Source organism: Somniosus microcephalus, chromosome 9 (genome assembly GCF_052327205.1).
Source record: "Somniosus microcephalus isolate GS21.2 chromosome 9, FLI_Smic_1.0, whole genome shotgun sequence".
NCBI classification, from domain to species: domain Eukaryota; kingdom Metazoa; phylum Chordata; class Chondrichthyes; order Squaliformes; family Somniosidae; genus Somniosus; species Somniosus microcephalus.
The window spans coordinates 205,163,215-205,189,128 of NC_140995.1; the positions used below are offsets into that span (position 1 = coordinate 205,163,215).

General features: G+C 45.4%; 1 protein-coding gene across 3 annotated transcripts in view; it reads right to left on the reverse strand.

Moving 5' to 3' along the window:
* The window catches only part of ak9 (adenylate kinase 9), a 366,094-nt gene that overhangs the window by 137,400 nt on the left and 202,780 nt on the right, over positions 1-25,914 (reverse strand). For all 3 annotated transcript variants that reach the window (XM_085997790.1, XM_085997792.1, XM_085997791.1), the window contains 2 exons: positions 13,013-13,149; positions 1,318-1,530 (listed from right to left, as the gene is read on the reverse strand). In XM_085997790.1, coding sequence (XP_085853916.1) covers positions 1,318-1,530; positions 13,013-13,149 — 350 coding nt within the window. The remainder of the gene's footprint in view (positions 1-1,317; positions 1,531-13,012; positions 13,150-25,914) is intronic.

The window sequence follows — 25,914 nt, forward strand, 5'->3', positions numbered from 1 at the left end:
CTCTTACACTGTTCCAATGAAGCTCAATGTAAGCTCGAGGAACAGCACCTCATCTTTCGATTAGGCACTTTACAGCCTTCTGAACTCAACATAGAGTTCAACAATTTCAGACCATAACCTCTGCCCCATCTTTCTTTTTCCATTTTTTTCTCTCTCTCACATGGCAGCTGTCTTTCATTCTGCCAGTGCCATTTACACTTCATCTAGAGCCATCTTTTGTTTCTTAACTTGTCCCATTACCATCTCCTTTTGCCGTGCACCATCATCCCTTTTGTCTCTTAATCTCTCCTACCTTCCATCCTATCACAGACCTTCCCTTTTGTTCTTTCCTCCCCTCCCCCCACACTTGCTTAAAAACCGGTTCCATCTCTAACTTTTCCAGTTCTGACGATGGGTCATCGACCTGAAACGTTAAGTCTGTTTCTCTCTCCACAGATGCTGCCTGACCTGCTGAGTATTTCCAGCATTTTCTGTTTTTATTTCAGATTTCCAGCATCCGCAGTATTTTGTTTTTGCAATTAAATGGCTTGTTAAGAGCCAATTTAATACTATTTTGAGGCTTCCTTCCAATTTTACTTTCTCTTCCACAGTTACTCGGGGAATACACCAGCTCAACCTGGCATAATTTGAGTCTGCTCTGATGTTTCTGATAAGCTGACAGCTGCAGAAGTGGTGCAAAGGATGCCATGATGCAGATGGTCAGTTTCAGAGCGCAGAAACTCTTGGTCACTTCATTTGTAATACATATTAGAGATTTCTTTAGCTTGCAATTGTTTAGAGGCAACTGTATGTCCAGTAGCTGCTGGTTACTGCTACATTATGCTGTGTGAGTAAAGCCTTGGGGCAATCCAACATGAAAAACGGGTCCTACTAGAAATGCAGGACTCTAATTTCAAAATATTACTTTCCACTTAGAATGCAGCCACCGTGCACTCATGCTGGCACCTGTTCTGCCAAAATGTGGGTAGCCAAAAGTGTGCGAGTGCTTCTTGCCTGTTACATTGGGGAATTAATAGGCTACACCCATTTCTAGGCCCATAACTTTCAAAATATCCTTAATGATTAACAAAGGTTTTGTTTGAGATTATCCTTACATTCTGTTTCATATTTTGTTTTAATATTAATCACATTAAGGAGAATAAAGACAAGTAAAATCAATATCATTTTAACAATAGAAGTTGTGATTTAAAAAAATACTATAAATGTCAATTTTTAAAATATATTATAAATTTAATAAAATAAGAAAATTGAGTGAAATTTTAGATTAACTAATGCATTTCTTATTGCAGAAGATGATTACTATTCAAAGATCATTACCTTTAGCGGTTCTTTTTTATTTAAATATTCTTCTGGATTTTGTAAAAACTTAGCTCGAGCATCTGCATTAGAAAAATAATAATATTTTTCTCGATACCTAGCAGCACAGTCTTGATCGCCTAGGAAAAGAACTAAATTTTCTTTTAAAGCCACAGGGCAGTAATGTTTACTTTCGCCCATCTGCCTGTTCTTTTTCTGAGCCTGATCTTCATTCTGGAAGGAAATTGAAACGATGTTTAAGTTTTGCACCATATTACACAATATCTAACTGACAATTACTTTAGCATTTGTAGTTTAGAAACAAAGATAGGAGCAGGAGTAGGCCATTCGGTCCCTCGAGCCTGTTCCGCCATTTAATGAGATCATGGCTGATCATCCAAATTCAGTACCCTGTCCCTGCTTTCTCCCCATATCCCTCGATCCCTTTAGCCTTAAGAAATATATCTGTGGTGTATGTGCCTTTAAGAGCAATTATGGTGTATGTGCCTTTAAGAGCCCCAGGTGTGCGTAATGCCGGTAATTGCCACTTGGGCTATATAAGCCTGTGTATTGTGTATATCCTTTAGAAACCCCCCCCCCAGACTTGCTTAGTAAATACCTATGAACCAACTCCTGTCTTCAGTGTCTTTATCTACACACGGACACGACAGTGGCGACGAAGTGGAAACGGACTTAACTGCAATTCGGCAGCACCTCAAGGACATCGATTCCTCCAGCGTCCAGAAGACTCAAGGAAGTATGAGAAACTGTGGTTTCACCAGCTGGCCAAGCTGGTGACAGGTACTGCGCTAATCCTTCCTGGGCGTCAGGCTGGAGCTCCAGCGGCGGGCTCTACAGCTGAGACAGGCAGCGAAATCGGAGGCAAGCAATAACGGATTGGGAGGGTGCACTCGAGAGACGGCCGGCGCGGCAAGCAGGTCAGCGTTTAGACCTCCGTCGGGAACGAGTCTCCAACAGTGAATAAACGGAAACCACAGTAAAACAGCGTTGTTATCGGTAGCAGCGGCGGGAAAGCGCGGGAAGCGCCATATCGTTGCTACAGAGAGAAAAAAAAAAAGCGCGGGAAGCGCCATATCTTTTCTGAAATGCCTAAATCTGGTAATATTGAGGCTTTTGATGGTGAAATAGAAGATTGGACCACATACGTGGAAAGAGTAGAGGTTTATTGCACTGCAAATGGAATAACAGATGAAAAAAAAGCTTCAGTACTTCTGAACTTAATGGGCGCGAAGACATACGGGCTGTTACGAAATTTAATCACTCCAGCCAAACCAAAGGACAAGACTTTTAAAGAAATTGTTGATACCCTGCAGGAGCATTTAAACCCAACACCGCTGCTGATAGCGGAACGATTCAAGTTCTTCAAGAGAAATCAACACAAGAATGAAAGTAACGCTGATTACCTAACCGAATTAAGAAAGCTATCAAAGTACTGCCAATTCGGAGCAGGACTATCGGATTATCTTCGAGACAAATTTGTTTGCGGTCTCTTAAGTGAAGGAACACAAAAAAGACTGCTTTCTGAAAAAGATTTTACATTAGACAAAGCTTTCAGTATGGCTGTATCATACGAAGCAGCAGCAAAAGGAGCTGCAGAGATACAACAAGAGACACAGGACTTCGGCACCCATAAAATGACACAGGAGTTCGGAAGGTGTTATCGCTGCGGCAGATCCACCCATAACCAGAGGGACTGCTGGTTCAAGGGCAAAGCATGCAGGCAATGTGGTAAGATTGGACACATTGCACGGGTATGCCAATCTGGACAAAATAAATCCACTGACAGAAAACAAAAAATCAATAAAGAAAAGTACAGGAAGGTACAAATGATGACGGACAATATCTCCGAAGACCAGAATAGCGATAGCGACTCCGGAAACAAGAGACTAAGCTGTCTCAAATTACATAATGTACTTGCCAAAGTGGATTACCAAACCATTTGGGTTACCCTCACAATAGCAGGGTCCCCAGTTAAAATGGAGCTAGATACAGGATCAGCTCTAACCGTAATAAATCGACGAGATTACGAGAGGCTATTTTCGCATATACCTCTAAAAGATACATCCATTATCTTAAAAACATATACGGGGCAGAAAGTCTACCCCAAAGGAAAAATAAGGGTGCCTGTGGTATACAACGGCAAAGAAATACAAAAGTTGTATTTATACATTCTACAAGATGGTGGTCCACCGTTGTTGGGACGTGAATGGATAAGGAAGATACGTTTAGACTGGCACTCCATTCAGGCACTGACGTGACCAGTAAGGAAAAAAACAATGATGACATCATACCTGAACGATTAAAAGACATCTTGGCCAACGCCAAAGAAGTGTTTCAAGAGAAACTAGGAACCTTGAAAGGCATCACCGCCTCAATAAAAGTGGAAGATACAGCAATTCCAAAATTTTTTAAGGCAAGACCGGTGCCATACGCAATGCGTCCGGCAGTCGAGGCAGAGCTGAAGAATTTGGAAAAGGCAGGCATATTATCCAAAATAGATTGGAGCGAATGGGCAACACCCATCGTTCCAGTCATGAAAAAAACATTGAAAAATAACTCTGAGGAACAGAAAAAAATTCGCATCTGTGGGGACTTCAAGGTGACTGTAAACCCGGTCCTTCACACGGTACAGTATCCTCTTCCGAGGATAGAAGATATTTTCGCCTCACTATCCGGAGGGAAACGTTTCACAAAAATTGACTTGGCACAGGCATATCTACAGATGGAGGTTGAGGAGACCTCTAAAAAATATCTTACAATAAACACACACAAAGGCCTGTACCAGTACAATCGACTGGTTTTTGGAATAGCATCAGCTCCAGCTATCTGGCAAAGAGCTATGGAGCAAGTCCTGCAAGGGATTCCGGGGACTCAATGCTACCTAGACGACATCCTTATAACAGGAGAAAACGACAACGAGCACCTTGCCAATTTGGAGCAGGTGCTCACTAGGCTGAAAGAACGGGGCCCATGAGCAAATCGCCCCAAGTGCGAATTTTTCCAAAATCAGATATCATATTGTGGCCACATAATTAATAAGGAAGGGTTGCATAAGTCACCTGAAAAAATTGAAGCAGTTATAAAAGCCCCAGCGCCTGAAAATGTTTCACAATTAAGGTCATTCCTGGGATTAATAAATTACTATCATAAATTTTTACCGAACTTATCAACTATTCTACACCCTCTTAATGATCTTCTACAGACAGGAGTGATTTGGAAATGGAACGAAGACTGTAAACGTGCCTTCCATAAATGTAAAGACTTAATCACATCCGAGAAAATTTTGGCTCATTACAACCCATCACTACCAATCAGACTGGCGTGCGATGCATCCCCTTACGGCATAGGAGCGGTATTGTCCCATAGATTCCCTGATGGCTCGGAACGGCCGATAGCTTTTGCGTCACGCTCATTGAACTCAGCTGAGCGTAACTATGCCCAGATAGACAGGGAAGCACTCAGCCTGGTATGGGGAGTGAAGAAATTCAACCATTACCTACACGGACAAAAATTTACCTTGCTGACTGACCATCAACCCCTCATCTCCATATTCAACCCTAAAAAAGGTGTCCCCATTATGACGGCACAAAGACTACAGAGGTGGTCCCTTTTTCTAGGGGCACACCAATACAACATTGAATACAAAGGGTCAAAACAGCATGGGAATGCTGACGGTTTATCACGCCTACCGTTGCCAATGATAGAAGAGGCACCTACAGTAGACCCAGTAGAGATATTCCACTCTACCATAGTGGAATGTCTACCGGTGACAAATTCTGCCATTGAAAGGGAGACAAGAAATGACCCTACTCTCTCACGGGTCTACGATTTAACAGTGAAGGGATGGCCAGCACATGGCGAACCACTGTTGCCAGCATTCTCGCAAAGAAGAGAACAGCTGTCAGTGTGCCGAGGAACCTTGATGTGTGGATCCAGAGTGGTGATTCCACCCAAACTCCAGGATAAAGTGCTAAAGGAGCTTCACGAGGGCCATCTGGGTGGAGTGAAAATGAAGAACCTAGCTAGGGCGTTTGTATGGTGGCCAGGTATCGATGGAGACATCGAAGACATGAACAAGAGCTGCCTAGGATGCCAGAAGGTCCAAAATGCTCCGCCACAGGCCCCTCTACATCCATGGGAGTGGCCCTCATCTCCCTGGCAAAGGGTGCACATCGACTTTGCTGGTCCATTTATGCACTCAATGTTCTTAATCGCAGTTGATGCACACTCCAAGTGGCCGGGGGTAATAAAGATGTCCTCCACCACCACGGAAAAAACCATCACAGTATTAAGGACCATATTTGCCAGGAATGGGCTGCCGGAGCAGATATGTTCTGATAATGGACCGCAATTTGTGTCCGAAGAATTCAGAAAGTTCTTAAAGAACAATGGGGTAAAGCACTACACGTCCGCCCCATACCATCCCGCCACCAATGGATTGGCTGAAAGGTTTGTCCAGACCTTCAAGAAGGCCATCAAGGCCATGGGTAATGAAGACATAAAACTTCAGCACAAGGTGGATAACTTCTTATTTGCATATAGGAATGCAACGCATATGGTTACTAACCAAACTCCCGCCATGATGTTCTACAATAGAAACCTAAGATGCCGGCTGGATTTGGTCAAGCCCAACATCCGAAGGGACGTGGAGAACCGGCAGTTTCAGGGCATGAATGAAAGGCCAACTAGGGCCTTCCAGATAGGCCAACCGGTTTTGGCCCGGGACTACCGTACCGAGAAATGGCAGCCTGGAACTATCTGCACACGATTAGGACCACTGATGTATACCGTGGACATCGGAGACAGCATAATAAGGCGCCATGCTGACCAAATCATCAAGTCATCCGAAAAGGGACAACCTACACCACCACTCTATACATCTAACGATGAAGTAGAGATACCCATATCTACCTCCGATCTGGTGATACTGGAGCCCGATGAACCCGACACTGGCCTTCAAGCCGAATCAGCCTTGCCAGAAGAACCTACTACACCACCAGAAACTACTACACCCCCGAGGCGTTATCCGGACCGAGTCAGGAAGCCTCCTGAGAGACTAACTTATAATTAATTAATACAGCAATGTATATTATTTTGCATATAACATGTAATTAATAATTACTTAAAATATGATGTACTAGTTAGCTAGAAGGGGAGGAATTGTGGTGTATGTGCCTTTAAGAGCCCCAGGTGTGCGTAATGCCGGTAATTGCCACTTGGGCTATATAAGCCTGTGTATTGTGTATATCCTTTAGAAACCCCCCCCCAGACTTGCTTAGTAAATACCTATGAACCAACTCCTGTCTTCAGTGTCTTTATCTACACACGGACACTACAATATCCAACTCCTTCTTGAATATAGAGTCATAGAGTCATAGAGTAATACAGCACGGATAGAGGCCCTTCGGCCCTTCGTGTCCATGCCGGCCATCAAGCCCTGTCTAATCTAATCCCATATTCCAGCATTTGGCCCGTAGCCTTGTATGCTATGGCATTTCAAATGCTCATCCAAATGCTTCTTAAATGTTGTGAGGGTTTCTGCCTCCACAACCCTTTCAGGCAGTGAGTTCCAGACTCCAACCACCCTCTGGGTGAAAAAGTTCTTTCTCAAATCCCCTCTAAACCTCCCGCCCTTTACCTTGAATCTATGCCCCCTAGTTATTGACCCCTCTACTAAGGGGAAAAGCTCCTCAGCATCCATCCTATCTATGCCCCTCACAATTTTGTACACCTCAATCATGTCCCCCCTCAGCCTCCTCTGCTCCAAGGAAAACAAACCCAATCTGCCCAGTCTCTCTTCATAGCTGAAGCGCTCCAGCCCTGGTAACATCCTGGTGAACCTCCTCTGCACCCTCTCTAATGCGATCACATCTTTCCTGTAGTGTGGCGACCAGAACTGCACACAGTATTCCAGCTGTGGCCTAACCAGTGTTTTATACAGCTCCATCATAACCTCCTTGCTCTTATATTCAATGCCTCGGCTAATGAAGGCAAGTATCCCATATGCCTTTTTTACCACCTTATCCACCTGTTCCGCCGCCTTCAGGGATCTGTGTACCTGCACACCCAGATCCCTCTGACCCTCCGTCTTGCCTAGGGTCTTTCCCTTCATTGTGTATTCCCTTGCCTTGTTAGACCCCCCAAAGTGCATCACCTCGCACTTTTCCGGGTTAAATTCCATTTGCCACTGTTCCGCCCATCTGACCAACCCATCTATATCGTTCTGCAGACTGAGGCTACCCTCCTCGCTATTTACCACCCTACCAATTTTAGTATCATCCGCGAATTTACTGATCATACCCTTTACATTCATATCCAAGTCATTAATGTAGACCACAAACAGCAAGGGACCCAGCACCGATCCCTGTGGTACCCCACTGGCCACAGGTTTCCAGTCACAAAAACAACCTTCGACCATCACCCTCTGCCTTCTGCCACTAAGCCAGTTTTGTATCCAATGTGCCAAGGCACCCTGGATTCCATGGGCTCTTACCTTCTTGACCAGTCTCCTGTGCGGGACTTTATCGAAGGCCTTACTGAAATCCATGTATACCACATCCACTGCGTTACCCTCATCCACACACCTAGTCACCCCCTCAAAAAATTCAATCAAATTAGTCAGACATGATCTTCCCTTGACAAAGCCATGTTGACTATCCCTGATTAATCCTTGCCTCTCCAAGTGGAGACAAATTTTGTCCCTCAGGATTTTTTCCAGTAATTTTCCTACCACTGATGTTAGGCTCACTGGCCTGTAGTTCCCCGGTTTTTCCCTACTACCCTTCTTGAATAATGGTACTACATTAGCGGTTCTCCAGTCCTCTGGCACATCCCCTGTGGCCAGAGAGGTCCTGAATATATGTGTTAGAGCCCCCGCAATCTCCTCCTTTGCCTCACACAGCAGCCTGGGGTACATTTCATCCGGGCCTGGGGATTTATCCATTTTTAGGCCAGCTAAAACCGCCAATACCTCCTCCCTCTCGATGTTAATATGTTCGAGCATATCACAGTCCCCCCGCCCTATTTCTATGTCTACATCGTCCTTCTCCATAGTGAAAACAGATGCAAAAAATTCATTTAGAACCCCTCCTACATCTTCCGGCTCCACACACAGATTGCCACTTTTGTCCCTAATGGGCCCTATTTTTTCCCTAGTTATCCTTTTACCCTTAATATACTTATAAAACATCTTCGGATTTTCCTTTATTTTGCTCGCCAGTGTTATTTCATGGCCCCTCCTTGATCTCCTAATTTCTTTTTTAAGTATCCCCCTGCACTTTTTGTACTCCTCTAGGGCTTCCTCCGTCTTTAGCCTTTTGTATCTACCAAAAGCCCTCCTTTTTTTCCTAATCCATTCCCGTATATCCCCTGACATCCACGGTTCCCTGTGGTTTTTGGAACCACTCTTGACATTTATGGGAACATGTTGCCCTTGTATGATCTCAATCTCCCTTCTGAAAGCCTCCCATTGCTCCGATGCGGATTTTCCTACAAGTAGCTGATCCCAGTCCATTTTGGCCAGATCCTGCCTTATCCTATTAAAATCGGCCTTCCCCCAATTTAGAACCTTTATTTCCGGCCCATCCCTGTCCTTTTCCATGACCACCTTAAATCTTACCATATTATGGTCACTATCACCAAAGTGCTCACCTACTAGCACTTTTTCCACTTGGCCGGCCACATTCCCTAGAATTAGGTCCATATATTTAATAAGTTGGCCTCAACTGCCTTGTGTGGCAGAGAATTCCACAGGTTCACCACTCTCTGGGTGAAGAAATTCCTCCTCATCTCTGTCCTAAATGGCTTGCCCCTTATTCTTAGACTGTGATTCCTGGTTCTGGACCCCCCGCCATCGGGAACATCCTTCCTGCATCTAGTCTGTCTACTCCTGTTAGAATTTTATAAGTTTCAATGAAATCCCCTCTCATTCTTCCAAACTCCAGCGAATATAAGCCCAATCGACCCAATCTTTCTTCATACGTCATTCCTGCCATCCCAGGTATCAATCTGGTGAATCTTCGCTGCACTCCTTCCATGGCAAGAACATCCTTCCTCAGATAAGGCGACCAAAACTGCACACAATACTCAAGGTGTGGCCTCACCAAGGCCCTGTACAACTGCAGCAAGACATCCTTGCTCCTGTACTCGAATCCTCTCGCTATGAAGGCCAACATACCATTTGCCTTCTTAACCGCCTGCTGCACCTGCATGCTTACCTTCAGCGACTGGTGCACAAGGACACCCAGGTCTCGTTGCACTTCCCCTTCTCCCAATCTATTGCCGTTCAGATAATAATCTGCCTTCCTGTTTTTGCCACCAAAGTGGATAACCTCGCATTTATCCATATTATACTGCATCTGCCCAATCACCCAACCTGTCCAAATCATACTGGAGCTTCTCGGCATCCTCCTCACAGCACACACGCCCACCCAGCTTTGTGTCGTCTGCAAACTTGGAGATATTACATCTAGTTCCCTCGTCTAGATCATTAATATATATTGTGAAAATCTGGGGTCCTAGCATCAATCCCTGCGGTACCCCACTAGTCACTGCCTGCCACTCGGAAAAAGACCCGTTTATTCCAACTCTTTGCTTCCTGTCTGCCAACCAGTTCTCTATCCAAGTCAGTACCTTACCCCCAATCCCATGTGCTTTAACTTTACACTCTAATCTCTTATGCGGGACCTTATCGAAAGCCTTCTGAAAGTCCAAAGACACCACATCCACTGGTTCTCCCTTATCTATTCTACCAGTTACATCCTCAAAAAATTCCAGTAGATTAGTCAAGCACGATTTACCTTTTGTAAATCTATGTTGACTTTGTCCGATCCTGTCACTGTTTTCCAAGTGCTCTGCTATTACATCTTTTACATTTTCCCCACTACCGATGTCAGGCTTACCGGTCTATAATTCCCCGTTTTCTATCTACAACCTTTTTTGAATAGTGGGGTTATATTAGCTACCCTCCAATCCATGGGAACTGTTCCAGAGTCTATAGAATTTTGGAAGATGGCCAGCAATGCATCTACTATTTCTAGGGCCACTTCCTTAAATACCCTAGGATGTAGATTATCAGGCCCTGGGGATTTATCGGCCTTCAATCCCATCAATTTCCCTAACACCATTTCCCTACAAATACTGATTTCATTCAGTTCCTCCCTCTCATTAGACCCTATGTTCCCCGACATCTCCGGGAGGTTATTTGTGTCCTCCTTTGTGAAGACAGAACCAAAGTATGTATTTAATTGGTCTTCCATTTCTTTGTTCCCCATTATAAATTCCCCTGATTCTGGCTGCAAGGGACCTACGCTTGACTTCACTAATCTTTTTCTCTTCACATATCTACAGAAGCTTTTACAGTCAGTTTTTATGTTCCCTGCAGGCTTACTCTCATACTCTATTTTCCCCCTCTTAATGAATCCCTTTGTCCTCGTTTGCTGAATCCTAAACTGCTCCCAATCCTCAGGTTTGCTGCTTTTTCTGGCCAATTTATATGTCCTCTCCTTGGATCTTAAGCTATCCCTAATTTCTCTTGTTAGCCACGGTTGAGTCACCTTTTTTGTTTTATTTTTATGCCAAACAGGGATGAACAAATTCTGTAGTTCATCCATGCGATCTTTAAATGTTTGCCATTGCCTATCCAGCGTCAACCCTTTAAGTAACGTTCCCCAATCCATCCTAGCCAACTCGCGCCTCATATCATCGTAGTTTCCTTTATTTAAATTCCGGACCCTAGTCTCTGAGTCAAATACTTCACTCTCCATCTTAATGAAGAATTCGATCATATTATGATCGCTCCGCCCCAAGGGGCCTCGCACAAGATTTCTAATTAATCCTTTCGCATTACATAATACCCAGTCTAAGATGGCCTGATCTCTAGTTGGTTCCTCGACATATTGGTCCAGGAAACCATCCCGTATATACTCCAGGAATTCCTCATCCGCACTATTGTTACTAATTTGGTTAGCCCAATCTATATGTAGATTAAAGTCACCCATGATAACTGCTGTGCCCTTATTGCACGCGTCTCTAATTTCCCGTTTAATGCCATCCCCAACCTCCGCATTACTGTTTGGGGGTCTGTATACAACTCCCTATAACGTTTTCTGCCCCTTGGTATTTCTCAGCTCCACCCATACAGATTCCACATCATCAGAGCCAATATCCTTCCTTACTATTGTGTTAATCTCCTCTTTAACCAGCAATGCTACCCCACCTCCTTTTCGCCTGTCTTTCCTGAATATTGAATACCCCTGGATGTTGAATTCCCAGCCTTGGTCACCCTGGAGCCATGTCTCCATAATCCCAATTAAATCATATCTGTTTACATCTATTTGCGCAGCTAATTCATTCACCTTATTACGAATGCTCCTCACATTAAGACACAGCGCCTTCAGGCTTGTTTTTTTAACACTCTTAGACATTCTAGAATTATTATTTACTGTGGCCATGTTTGATTTAAACCCTTGATTTCTCTGACTGCCACTTTTGCTTTTCTCCTTCCTGTCTTTTGCTTCTATCCTTGCTTCCCTTTCCTCTGTCTCCCTGCACACGTTCCCAACTCCCTGCCATTTTAGTTTAAACCCTCCCGAACAACACTAGCAAACACTCCCCCAGGACATCGGTCCTGGTCCTGCCCAGGTGCAAACCGTCCAGTTTGTACTGATCCCACCTCCCCCAGAACCGGTTCCAATGTCCCAGGAATTTGAATCCCTCCCCCTTGTACCATTCCTCTAGCCACGTATTCATCTGAAATATCCTTCTATTTCTACTCTGAATAGCGCGTGGCACTGGTAGCAATTCTGAGATTACTACCTTTGAGGTTCTATTTTTTAATTTACCTCCTAATTCCCTATATTCAGCTTTTAGGACTACATCCCGGTTTTTACCTATATCGTTGGTAACTATATGCACCACGACAACTGGCTGTTCACCCTCCCCCTCCAGAATGCCCTGCAGCCACTCCGAGACATCCTTGACCCTTGCACCAGGGAGGCAACATACCATCCTGGAGTCTTGTTTGCGGCCACAGAAACGCCTATCTGTTCCTCTTACAATAGAATTCCCTATCACTATAGCTCTCCTGCTCTTTTTCCTCCCGTCCTGTGTAGCAGAACCACCCACAGTGCCAGGAAGTTGGCTGTTGCTGCCTTCCCCCGATAAGCCATCTCCCTCAACAATATCCAAATTGGTATATCTGTTTGAGAGGGGGATGGCCACAGGGGACCCCTGCACTACCTGCCTGTGCCTACTACTCTACCATAAAGTCTGTAAAATGTTATCGGACAATTGGCTGCTGTATTATTTAGGCACAGTGAAAGGTCATTATGCTCCTCCCCGACAACATCTCAACAAAACAAAAAATAGCAAAAAGTGTATATTTCATATTGGTTCTCTCAGCAGACAACCTAGGCTTAGTCCTCCAATATGCAGACTTTGCTACATCAGATGAAGTGAATATTTTGCTGGAAAGCAATATACTGCAGTCACCATAATTCTTCATACGAGTTTTTTTTATAGCGGATTGATGCTTTCTGATGGTCAGGAAGTTAAAATTACGGTCTGCTGATGTAACTTAATGTGCATTTTAATAAGAGCTCAAATATATGTTTTATATATCAAGTCACATAATGAAAAATGTGAAAGTTTCCAACAGTAGTATTAAAATAAATGTACATTTTTAGAGTGTACTTACTTCTACCACCTCTTCCTCCATTTCATCCTCTTCTTCAGTTGCTTCCTCTTCTGCTTCTTCTGCTGCTGCTTCAGTATCTTCGTCTTCTTCATCTAGGTCTGCACCAGATAATTCCCAGCCATAGTAATGGAAAGGTTCTGCAAGAGTTTGTACGCCAGATAAACTTTAAAATGTTTGTCTAAAACACCTATATTTCATGTATAATAGTTATTGGGCCTTCCCAAAAAGTCACTGTAAGTTGTTATATATTATATGATATTATTCTAATGTAATATAGACATGTAGCAGTGACCTTGGGAAGAATAACAATGGAACTGAGTATGGAGAAAGCCAGTGGTTTCTGAAGGACTTTTTCTGAAAGAAGCTAAGGTACTCTAAGGCCTTTGATAAAGTGCCCCATCATAGACTTGTTAGAAAAATAGAAGCCCATGGGATTAAAGGTGCAATGGCAGCATGAATAAGAAATTGGCTGAGAGACAGAAAGCGGGGGGTAGTAAACGGTTGTTTTACAGACTGGAGGGAAGTATACAGTGGTATAGCGACCACTGCTCTTTTTGATATATATTAGTGACCTGGACTTGCATATAGAGGGCATAATTTCAAAGTTTGCAGATGAAACAAAGAGTGAGAATGTAATAAACAGTGAGGAAGGTAGCAGCAGACATAGACATAGGACATAGATGGACTGGTGAAATGAGCAGACACATGGTAGGTGAAATCTCATGCAGAGACGTGTGAAGTGATGCATTTTGGAAGGAAAATGATAGAGGCAGTATTATCTAAATGGTACAATTTTAAAGGGGGTCCATGAACAAAAAGATCTGGGGTTTATGTATGCAAATCTTTGAAGGTGGTAGAACAAGTTGATCAAGTTGTTAAAAAAGCATGGTTGGCTTTATAAATAGAGGCATAGGTCAGAATACTTACCTGCCGACGTGCTGGGAGCTGGGGGAGGGGGGGGTGGGGGAGGGTCCATTAGTGCATGGGAAACCTGGAAGTAGCAGCAGCACATCTGTCAGTGGCTTTTTAACCCAGCCACTGCATTTGCATCTGACTTCCGGGTTTCCCGACTAATTTGCGCAAGCAGACATGATGATGACATACACAGTTCTATTTCAGCTGAGGTATTTAAAGGAACACTACAACAATGACAGTTGAAAGATTGTGGAGGTGGTAGAGACATAAGAAGGAATAAAGAATGGAGTCTCAGCGTACAAACGCTGCGTCTTGCTTCAGTGATGCACCTCTAGACCTGATGCTGCGAAGTGTAAGGGCCTGCAGGGAGATATTCTTACCTGTTGACGGGAGGAAGAAGCCAGTCTCAATGACCAAGAGGTGTGGCTGGAGATCGCAGAGGAGGTCAGTAGCAGGAGTGTGGTGCCACACTCATGGATACAGTGCAGGAAGCACTTTAATGACCCGAGGGCAAGAAAGTTGAGTACAATGGCACATTCAACTACATCCTGATGTGCGTGTCACCCCAACCCCCTCACTCTGCCTTTCCAAGCCTACTCCTGCATAACACTCCTCACACCAAAGTACCTTGCAGGTACACCCATCCCTCTCTGTCTATGCACTTCCTCATATCCCCATCTGACCATCCACCACTGACACTCACCCTCATCTTAATGCAATGTAATGCCTCTCCTTCATAGTCACTCTCTACAGATGTTACCCATCCATTCTTCCACTCATTCCCTCAAAGGTCTTGTTTCCCTCCTTGCAGGAGAAGAGAGCACAGAACAACAGGGAGAGGCAGAGAACTGGAGGTGGCCCTCCAGTCATCGCCACGTTGACAGCTGCAGAGGAGGATGCTCTGGAGATAAGCAGAATGTCGGCATGTCTGGTCATCGGAGATAGAGGTATGGGGGCCTCCCAGCTACCTGGTGACAGAATTAAATATCACACAGCCACATGGCATACAACAGTCAGAATGCAGCCAGTGAAATAAGATCATGTGCATAATGTTACCTTAAAACATTTTTACCATGACTGTTCTAATTCATGTCTTTAATCTTCCACAGGCCCATCAAGTGTCCCACAGGAAGTGGTGCTGGAGGACGACGACTCCTCAGAGGAGGTCACTAACTCTGAGGGTGCACCATCACAGGACTCATACACGCCATGCACCAGCACAGATACACACACGTCAGTGGGAGCTGGAAGATCACCTGAAACCCAAGAGTGGCTTGTATCATGTGGTATGATATTGGGATACTGGTGTGAGTGTGCAAATGTGATTGGTTACATATGAAGCAACTAGCATGCGGAAATGCATGGTGAATTTGCACTGAAGAACGGGTCCCAGACATGCTCAGTTACTTACAACAGCATGACATGAAATGGTTAATGTGGCTCAGGGGAGTGAGACAACCTTTTAATTCATCAAGGCACTGACACATACTCCATGGAGAAACAATCTAATTAATGAAACAAACAGGTACCTGTCAGAGGGATTGAAATTAAAGTTGAAGTGGAAAGGGACATAGAAGATGGATTGGGACAATTAAAGACTAGGGAGAAATCATACTTAGCAAGAATTATCCACAAGATGGATACGAGTAAAGTGAGAGCTGGAGAATCTTTAAAGTCCATGATTTATGATTTCCTTTGTCTGCACCATGATCTGTTGCTTGAAATGTAGGGGGTTGGTCGACGTGCTAATAACTTAGGCCGGAATTTTCTGTACCTGGGCGGGTCAGGTGTGGGCAGTTGCCGTGGTGGGTCATGACCCCGTTCCTGATTCTATTCCGCTCCTGAGATTGACTTTCCATTAATGGCGCTTATTAAGGCAGCCCTGCGCGTTACCCGGCCGTATTAAATGGTGCGGATCTAATGACGCCATCGATGACGTGTCTTCAACCGGGATATTTAAAGGACATTGGCCACATTGCATTTGAAGGTTCATCTAGGGCACTGCACTACACCATTGGAGTGTTACAAAGAGTTTGAAACATGACTGCACAGAGACAGAGTGCTGTGCCCAGGGTCTCAGATGACTCCCTCCATATACTTGTAGAGGGAGTGAGAGCATGCATGGAGGTGCTCTTCCTTTCCGATGGGCAGAAGAGACCTCCCCACCAGACCAAAGGAGCCTGGCTTCAAATAGCAGAGGAGATCAACAGCAGGGATGTTGTCAGGAGGACCTGGGTGCAGTGCCGCAAACGTATCAATGATCTCATTAGATCAGGAAACGTGAGTGCAAAGCCACACTCAACTTCATCCTGCTGTGCCTCTCATGACATCCCCATTACTCTGCCTTCCCAACCCTACTCCTGCATATCCTTACTCACACCAACATACCTTGCACATCCACCCATCCCTTTCTATCTACATTATCACATCCCCATCTGACTAACCACCCCTCACACTCACCCTTCTCTTAATGCAATCATACCAAGTAACAACATGCAAGGAGGCCACTTGACATTGCCACACCACTCCATCATAGTCACCCTCTAAAAATGTAACCCATCCATTCCTTACACTCATTCCATCACTCTCACTCAAACTTCCCTTCTTTCCCTCCTTACAGGAAAGGAGAGCCCACAATAAGAGGGAGAGAACCGGAGGTGGCCCTTCATCATTGACCACCTTAAAAGGAGCAGAGGAGGTTGCCTTGGAAGTGTTTAGAGTCGCCGAACAGCTGCAGGTGGGAGACGGAGAGAGGGGGACATCTCAGCAACCTGGTAACAGAATTACATCTCATACAGCCACCTGGCATATAGCAGTCACTCATATGGGGACTGATGTCAACAGCCAGTAAATGTTCACCATGTGCATAATGGTATCTGTACCCCTTCTTGATATGACATATTGGGAAAGCAATAGTGGTAGGGGATTCAATAGTTAGGGGAACAGACAGGTGTTTCTGCGGCCGCAGACGTGATTCTAGGATGGTATGTTGCCTCCCTGGTGCCAGGATCAGGGATGTCACTGAGCGGCTGCAGAACACTCTGAGGGGGGACAGTGAACAGCCAGAGGTCGTGGTCCATATCGGTACCCACAACATAGGTAAAAAGAGGGATGAGGCCCTGCAGGCAGACTTTAGCCAGCTAGGAAAGAGATTAAAAAGCAGGACCTCAAAGGTAGTAATCTCTGGATTACTCCCGGAGCCACGAGCTAGTGAGTATAGAAATAAGAGGATAGAGCAGATGAATGCGTGGCTGGAGAGATGGTGCAGAAGGGAGGGCTTTAGATCCCTGGGACATTGGGACCGGTCTGGGGAGGTGGGACCTGTACAGGCCAGACAGGTTGCATCTCAACAGAGGTGGAACCAATGTCCTAGTGGGGGGGTTTACTAGTGCTGTTGGGGAGGGTTTAAACTAATTTGGCAGGGGGGCGGGCACCAGGATGTAGCATTAGAAAGGAGAGACAAGGTGCACAAAGGAGTGGGAGAGGTAGATAGCACTAGAGTAAAAATAATAAGGTATAGAAACATAGAAGATATGAGGAGTAGGCCATTCGGCCCCTCGAGCCTGCTCTGCCATTCAATGAGTAACAGAATGGAAACATGGGTTGCGATCAGTTGGGCTTGATCTCCTCTGATAATGTACATTACAGGGCTGTGGGGAAAGAGCAGGGGAGTGGGATTAATTGGATAACTCTACCAAAGAGCTGGCACAGGCTCGATGGGCCGAATGGCCCTCTGTGTTGTATCATTCTATGATTAGTCAGCTTCTGGTCAGGTGCAAGAAGTTCCCACTGAAAACAGGCAGGACTTCATCGTAATGTATGAGTGGAATTTCAATTACATAATTTGTGCACAATGAAATTTCCCATTAGTTACATTGGAAGCCCACTGGGGTCGATCCGGACTTTGTGTAAAAAGGGCGATAGCGAATCGACAGTCCGTTTTATATCACTCCCGATTTTTATTTTCACTGAAGTCAGTAGGTTTTAAGGAATGTGTTAATGAAAGAGAGGCGGTGAGGTTTAAGGAGGGAATTTCAGAGCTTAGGGCCTAGACAGCTGAAGGCACGGTCGCCAATGGTGGAGCAAAGGAAATCAGGAATACACAAGAGACCAGAATTGGAGGAGCACAGATATCTCAGAGGGTTGTAGAGCTGGGGGAAGTTACAGCGATAGGGAGGGGTGAGTCCATGGAGGGATTTGAAAACAAGGATGAGAATTTTAAAATCAAGGCATTGCCGGACCAGGAGCCAATATAGGTCAGCGAGCAACTTGATTCAGTTCTTTGATGAGATAACAGAGAGGGTTGATGAGGGTAATGCAGTTATTGTAGTGTAAATGGATTTCTAAAAGGCGTTCAACAAAGTGCCACATAATAGGCTTGCCAGCAAAGTTGAAGCCCATGGAATAAAAAGGACAGTGGCAGCATGGACACGAAATTGGCAAAGTGACAGGAAACAGAGAGTAGTGGTGAACGGTTGTATTTCAGACTGGAGGAAGGTATTCAGTGGTGATCCCCAGGGGTCAGTACTAGGACCACTGCTTTTCTTGATATATATTAATGACTTGGACTTGGGTGTACAGGGCACAATTTCAAAATTTGCAGATGACACAAAACTTGGAAGTATAGTGAACAGTGAGGAGGATAGTAATAGACTTCAGGAGGACATAGACAGGCTGGTGGAATGGGCGGACATGGGGCAGATGAAATTTAATGCAGAAATTTAGGCAGTCTGCACAAAGCAGGATTTATTGGAGTGGACTTGAACAGAGTGCTTTGGTTGGGAATTTCTGTTAAGTAGAAGATGTAATAAGTGAAATTTAGTATAAGATTCTGATTTTAACATAGAACTTTAAAACTTTCAAAACTGAAGTTAACAGAAGCTGACTGCCAGTGGCAGTTAACTGTCAGTCAGGTGTAATTGCTTGTCTTGAATAGGCGCTAATCACCAGGAGCAGGGGAGCTGAAGCATCACTTGTAAATTGGGTGAGGCTCCAAGTGTATATAAGTAAACATTTCTGCAGAGCGGGATTAAACGGAGTGGACTTGAACAGAGTGCTTTGGTTGGGAATTTGGAGAAGAGTGGGAATTTGGAGAAGAGAGGGAAGGAGTTGTTGCTTTTGGCTTACACTACTTGTAGTGCTTTGTGTTACAGGTAGATATTTAATTTCAGTACCCCTAACTTAAGCTAGATCAAGTAGTCAGGAAACTACACTGTAAACTAAGTTACCTAATTACAAATTTAATTAAATTCAATCAAATAAATCAAGGTCATATAGGGATGGCAGTGCAGCATGTGGGAGTTTGCAGAGAGCATTGTGATCCCGGACAACCACGTTTGCAGTAAATGCCTGCATCTTGAGGAACTTCAGCTCAAGAGTTTTTGAGCTGGAGTCTGAGGTGCAGGCGTTGGGGGGCATCAGGGATGGGGAGAGTTACCTGGACACTTTGATCCAGGAGGCAGTCACATCCCTTAGGTTAGGTAGTGGTACAGGTCTGGTTAGTGGTCAGGGACAGGAGGGTGTGACTGCAACTCAGGCAGGTAAGGGGATCCCAGGTGCAGTGCTAGAAGAGCCAAAGCCTTTGCCCTTGTCCAACAGGTATGAGGTTCTTCCTGCCTGTGTGGATGAGGGAAAAGCCTGTAGAATGGATGAGCAGGCTGACCATGGCACCATGGTGCAGGAGGCCATTCAAGTGGGGGGAGTGAACGGGAATGTAGTTGTGGTAGGGGACAGTATAGTCAGGGGGATAGATACTGTTCTCTGCAGCCGCGACCGAGCATTCAGAAGGTTGTGTTGCCTGCCCGGTGACAGGGTTAAAGACATCTCCTCGCAGCTGGAGAAGAACTTGGAGTGGGAGGGGGAGGATCCATTTGTCGTGGTCCACGTAGGAACCAACAACATAGGTAGAACTAGGAATGAGGTTCTGCTGAGGGAGTTTGAGGAGCTAGGATCCAAATTAAAAAGCAGAACCTCAAAGGTAATAATCTCTGGATTGTTACCTGAGCCACACGCAAATTGGCATAGGAATAAACAGATTAGAGGTTTAGAGGCGTGGCTCAAAGAGTGGTGTGGGAGGAAGGGGTTTTGGTTCATGGGGCACTGGCACCAGTACTGGAGAAAGAGGGAGCTGTTCCATTGGGACGGGCTCCATTTAAACCAGGCTGGGACCAGTGTCCTGGTGAACTGAATAACTAGGGCAGTAGACATGGCTTTAAACTAATGAAGGGGGGGGATGGGGGTGGAGGATTCAGGAAAGAGTCAATTTAAAAGCAGCGAAAGAAATGTCAAGGCTCTAGACCAGAGTAGTTTTGGGGAAAAAAAAGCAGAGTGGGTCAGGAAGGGAGAGAGAGAGTAACAAAAGTAATAAGGCATCGGTGACTAATGTGACATTAGGGAAAAAGAGAAATAAGTCAAAGCTAAAGTCACTATATCTGAATGTGCGAAGCATTCGCAACAAAATAGATGAATTAATAGCGCAGATCGAAATTAACAGGTTTGATCTAATAACCATAACAGAGACGTGGTTGCAAAGTGGCTAAATATTCCAGGATACATAACTTTTAGAAGGGATAGGCAAAATGGAAAAGGAGGACGAGTAGCCCTGATAATAAAGGATGGGATAAAGACAGTAGAGAGAAAGGATCTTACCTCCAAAAATGAAGAAGTAGAATCAGTTTGGGTGGAGCTAAGAAACAGCAAGGGGCAGAAAACATTGGTGTGAATTGTTTATAGGCCCCCAAACAGTTGTTGTAATGTAGAGCAGAGTACAAATCAGGAAATTGCAGGTGCATGTAACAAAGGTAATACAGTAATCATGGGGGACTTTAATCTACATATAGACTTGGCAAACCAAATTAGCAGTAATAGTGTGGAGGACAAATTCATGTAATGTATGCAAGATAGTTTTCTAGATCAGTATGTTGAGGAACCAACTCGGGAACAAGCTATTTTAGATCTAGTATTGTGCAATGAGACAGGGTTAATTAATAACCTTGTAGTAAAGGGGCCTTTAGGGAAGAGTGAGCATAATATGATAGAATTTAACATTGAGTTTGAAAGTGACTTCATTAAATCCGAAACTAGGATCTTAAATCTAAACAAAGCAAACTACGTAGGTATGAGGGGCGAGCTGGCTAAGGTAGATTGGGAAGCTACATTAAAAGGTATGATGGTAGACAAGCAATGCCTAGCATTTAAAGAATTAATACATAATTTACAACAAATATACATTCCTTTAAGGCATAAAAGTCCCACAGGAAAAATGGTCCAACCGTGGCTAACAAGAGAAGTTAAAGATAGTATTAGATCAAAGGAAGAGACTTATAATGTTACCAAAAAGAGTAGTAAGCCTGAGGATTTTAGAATTCAGCAAAGGAGGGCTAAAAAATTGATAAAGGGAAAATAGAACATGAGAGTAAACTAGCGAGAGACATAAAAACAGACTGTAAAAGCTTCTATAGGTATGTAAAAAGGAAAAGATTAGCAAAAGTAAATGTGGGTCCCTTACAGGCTGAGACAGGAGAAATTATAAGGAATAAGGAAATGGCAGAGAAATTAAACAAATACTAGGGCCTCGATTTTCATTGGGCCGTGAGGCGGGCTTTTAGGCGTGCGGGGGGTTAAAATCGCAAAACCTGGGGGTCGCGACCCCCCCCCCCCCCGGCCTGGTTCCTGCCTCCACACCATTTTAACCTAGGTGTGTCTGATTGACCCGAATCAGTCCCGCCTGCAACAGGTGAGACTGGTCTTTAGGGCCCTTAAACAGCACTAATTGGCCTTTATAATCCCATTTTAACAGGCGCTTGCCTGTTTAACCCTTTTCCCATGTAAAACGCGCCTGGTGGGGATCACGCCTGTGAAACCTGGCGTGAACACGATTGGCTTGCTGACTATCAGCTGCAGGTCCAACATAAAAGAGGATATTTGATCAGTCATCATTTGCAGGTGGCAGGACTTTGTTGTCTCAGGTCTGGGGCAACTTTTACCAGGCCTAACCACACCTGTGGAAGGTTGGAGCCTCACACACATCTCCAGTGTGACCTCCTGGAAAACCCCGCTCGCCACCTTCACTGAGCGCTTCCTCAACGGAGTCATACACCAGAAGCATGGGAGCCATTTATTTCCTTCCTTTCTGGGCATTAGACGAGGAAGAAGACCAGCTGCGGCACCAGCAGAACCAGCACCAACACCAGCAGGAGCACCAGGCTGCTGCTCACCCACCTGAAGCTGCACAGGCCAGAAGGGGCCAGCGCTTGGAAGTGGCTTGAGAGCACCTTGCTGCACACCAGGGGGGGCCATGGGGACCTGTATCTGCACTGGCAGTCCTACTCAGAAGGACTTCCATGAAGGTTTGGTTTCTCTGTTCAATAGATGCCCATCGCTCCTCAAGAGATGTCATTCTATTATGAGCACTCATCATGTTTTCCATACCCTGGCGTCTTATCTCCTCCATGGAGGTTGCCATCCTTTCCATGGTGATGCATTCATGCGCCAATGACTCCACAAAGGCTCTGCTCATGGTCGCTATGGACTCCTCCATTCGCTCCACACTCACATCGACCCTGGAGGCAAAACCTACCAGAGACTCCTGCATCTGTTCCTGGAGTTCCAGCCCCGCTGATCTTATGGATGGACCCAGAGGCAGAGGGTCGACATGCAGCTGAGCCGAGCTGGCAGAGTCTTGCGCCCTCCGACTAGGACTCTCCACTGCTATCCCTGTCTCCACATCTGCTGATGCTCACTTGTGAGCTGTGATACACCAGGTGACAACACTACTCAATGTCCCGAAGGTCCCACCGAGGCGTGAGTGTCTGCGCTGGTGCTGGGTGCGCTGAATTCTGCTGAAGCAGCGCCTTCACAGGTTGCAGATTCCTCTGAGGAGTCTGGAAGCTCAGGCTCTTCCTCCTGGACAGTGGGGACGGGGGCTCTCGATGGCCCTGTGGGGGAGTGAAGGAAAGAGTTGGAGATGTGAGGTCAAGGTTACATGCACATTGCATATTGCAGATGATCATAGGTCCATCTGTTATAGCTTCAGAATCATTATCAGCGACTCATGCAATGTCAATGAGAGAGATGGAAAACTATTCTGCCACCAGTTTGCTGTGATGCACCCGTCTGTCCATCCCCCACTTGCGCCTCATCCTCCAGTCCTACAATCTCCAGGATCGCCTCCTCCCAGGGGGTGAGGTGGGCTACTGATGGTGGCCCTCCTCCTGTCCTCGCTTGTTCTCTTTTATTGTGAGCTCTCTTTTCCTGCACTGCAACCACGTTCTTCGTGTGAGCCCCAAGGAGTTGACTTGACCTGCCACCTGTAGCCACACAGCCTTGGTCTGACTGGGAGGCCTCTTCCTCCCTGAAGAAGGGGACAGGGCCTCCCTGTGGGCCCTAGCACCATCCAGTAATGCCTGGAGTGAAGCCTCAACAAATTTGGGGGCAGATCTGGCCCTCCCACTGGCCGTTGCTCCTGCAGGCTCCTGTGCCATCTTAATGGTGAAGTTTGGGAGCTGCAGAGGAAGCAAGGCTTGCTGTGGACCTTAAAAGCAGCAGCAATGATGACGTCATATTCTGCGACTTTCTGACTGGAAATACTCAATTGCCAAGGCTTCCCACACGCTGGAAATCAATTGGCCAATTGTGTTAAATTTGCATCAATCTCACAGACCCATTTACAATCGTGTCGGAATCACTAAATTCGGGGAACCCGCCAATTCCCCGCACCTGAACTAAAATCGACCCCCTTGTGTCTGTCTTCACGGAAGAAGACGCAAAAAACTTCCTGGAAATAGTGGACAACCAAGGGTTTAGCGAGAATAAGGAACTGAAAGATATTGGTATTAGTAAAAAAGTAGTACTGGAGAAACTAATGGGACTGAAAGCCAATCAATCCCCTGGACCTGATGGCCTACATTCTGGGGTTTTGAAAGAGTTGGCTATAGAGATAGTGGATGCATTGGTTGTCATTTTCCAAAATTCTATAGATTCTAGAACGGTTCCCGTGGCTTGGAAGGTAGCAAATGTAACCCCACTATTTAAAAAAGGAGGGAAAGAGAAAATGGGGTACTACAGACCAATTAGCCAGACATCAGTAATAGGGAAAATGCTAGAATCTCTTATTAAGGATGTGGTAACAGGGCACTTAGAAAATAATAATAGGGTTGGGCAGAGTCAACAAGGATTTATGAAAGGGAAATCATGTTTGACAAATCGGTTTGGATTTTCAGAAGGCATTCGATAAGTTGCAACACAAGAGGTTAATAAACAAAATTAGGGTTCATGGGATTGGAGGTAATATACTAGCATGGATTGAGGATTGGTTAACGGACAGAAAACAGAGAGTAGGAATAAACGGGTCATTTTCAGGTTGGCAGGCTGTAACTAGTGAGGTACCGCATGGATCGGTGCTTGGGCCTTAGCTATTCACAATCTACATCAATGATTTGGATGAGGGGACCAAATGTAATACAGTATATCCAATTTGATGATGATACAAAGTTGGGTGGGAATGTAAGCTGTGAGGAGGATGCAAGGAGGCTTCAAGGGGATATAGACAGGCTAAATGAGTGGAGACCTCGGGAACAGGCTCCTTAAAGAGTAAATTGGGCCTGTTCCTGGCTGGGGTGGAGATCATCTTTTACAGTAGGTTAAGTACTGCAGGAAATACAGGGACAGAGTGATCCCCTGGACGAGTTTCGATCGCCTAGATGGGTCGGAGAGGAATTTCCCAGATTTTTTCTCCCAAATTGGCCATTGGGTTTTTTATCTGTTTTTTTGCCTCTCCCGGGAGATCACATGGGTTCGGGTGGGATGGAGAGTGGAAGTAGATTTGAGGTTAGGATCAGATCAGCCATGATCTTATTGAATGGCGGAGAAGGCTCGAGGGGCCGATTGGCCTACTCCTGCTCCTATTTCTTATGTTCTTATTGTGTAGAGTTTTGGTCTCCTTACCGAAGTAAGGATATACTTGCCATAGAAGGAGTGCAACAAAGGTTCACCAGACTGGTTCCTGGGATGGAGGGATTGTCCTATGAGGAAAGATTGAGTAGACTCGGCCTATATTTTCTAGAGTTTAGAAGAATGAGAGGTGATCTCATTGAAACATACAAAATTCTTACAGGGCTTGACAGGGTAGATGCAGGCAAGGACAGCATTTATTGCCCATCCCTAATTGCCTTTGAGAAGGTTGTGGTGAGCCACCACCTTGAACCACTGCAGTCCGTGTGGCAAAGATACTCCCACAATGCTGTTAGGAAGGGAGTTCCAGGATTTTGACCCGACGACGATAAAGGGTCGGCGATATATTTCCAAGTCAGGATGGTGTGTGACTTGGAGGGGAACTTGGAGGTGGTGGTGTTCCCATGCACTTGCTACCCTTGTCATTCTAGGTGGTAGAGGTCGCAGGTTTGGGAAGTGCCGTCGAAGAAGCCTTGGCGAGTTGCTGCAGTGCATCTTGTAGACGGTACACACTGCAGACACGGTGCGCTGGTGGTGCAGGGAGTGAATGTTTAAGGTGGTGGATGGGGTGCCAATTAAGCAGGTTGCTTTGTCCTGGATGGTGTCAAGCTTCTTGAGTGTTGTTGGATCTGCACTCATCCAGGCAAGTGGAGAGTATTCCATCACACTCCTGACTTGTGCCTCATAGATGGCGGAAAGGCTTTGGGAGGTCAGGAGATGAGTCACTCACTGCAGAATACCTAGCTTCTGACTTGCTCTTATAGCCACAGTATTTATGTGGCTGGTCCAGTTAAGTTTCTGCTCAATGGTTGATGGTGGGGGATTCGACAATGGTAATGCCACTGAATCATAGAATGGTTACAGCACGGAAGGCCATTCGGCCCGTCAAGCCCATGCCAGCACTCTGCAAGAGCACTTCAGTTAGTCCCATTCACCCGCCCTTTCCCCGTAGCCCTGCAAATATCTTTCCTTCAGATACTTGTCCAACTCCCTTTTTAAAGTCGTGATTGAATCTGCCTCCACCACCCTTTCAGGCA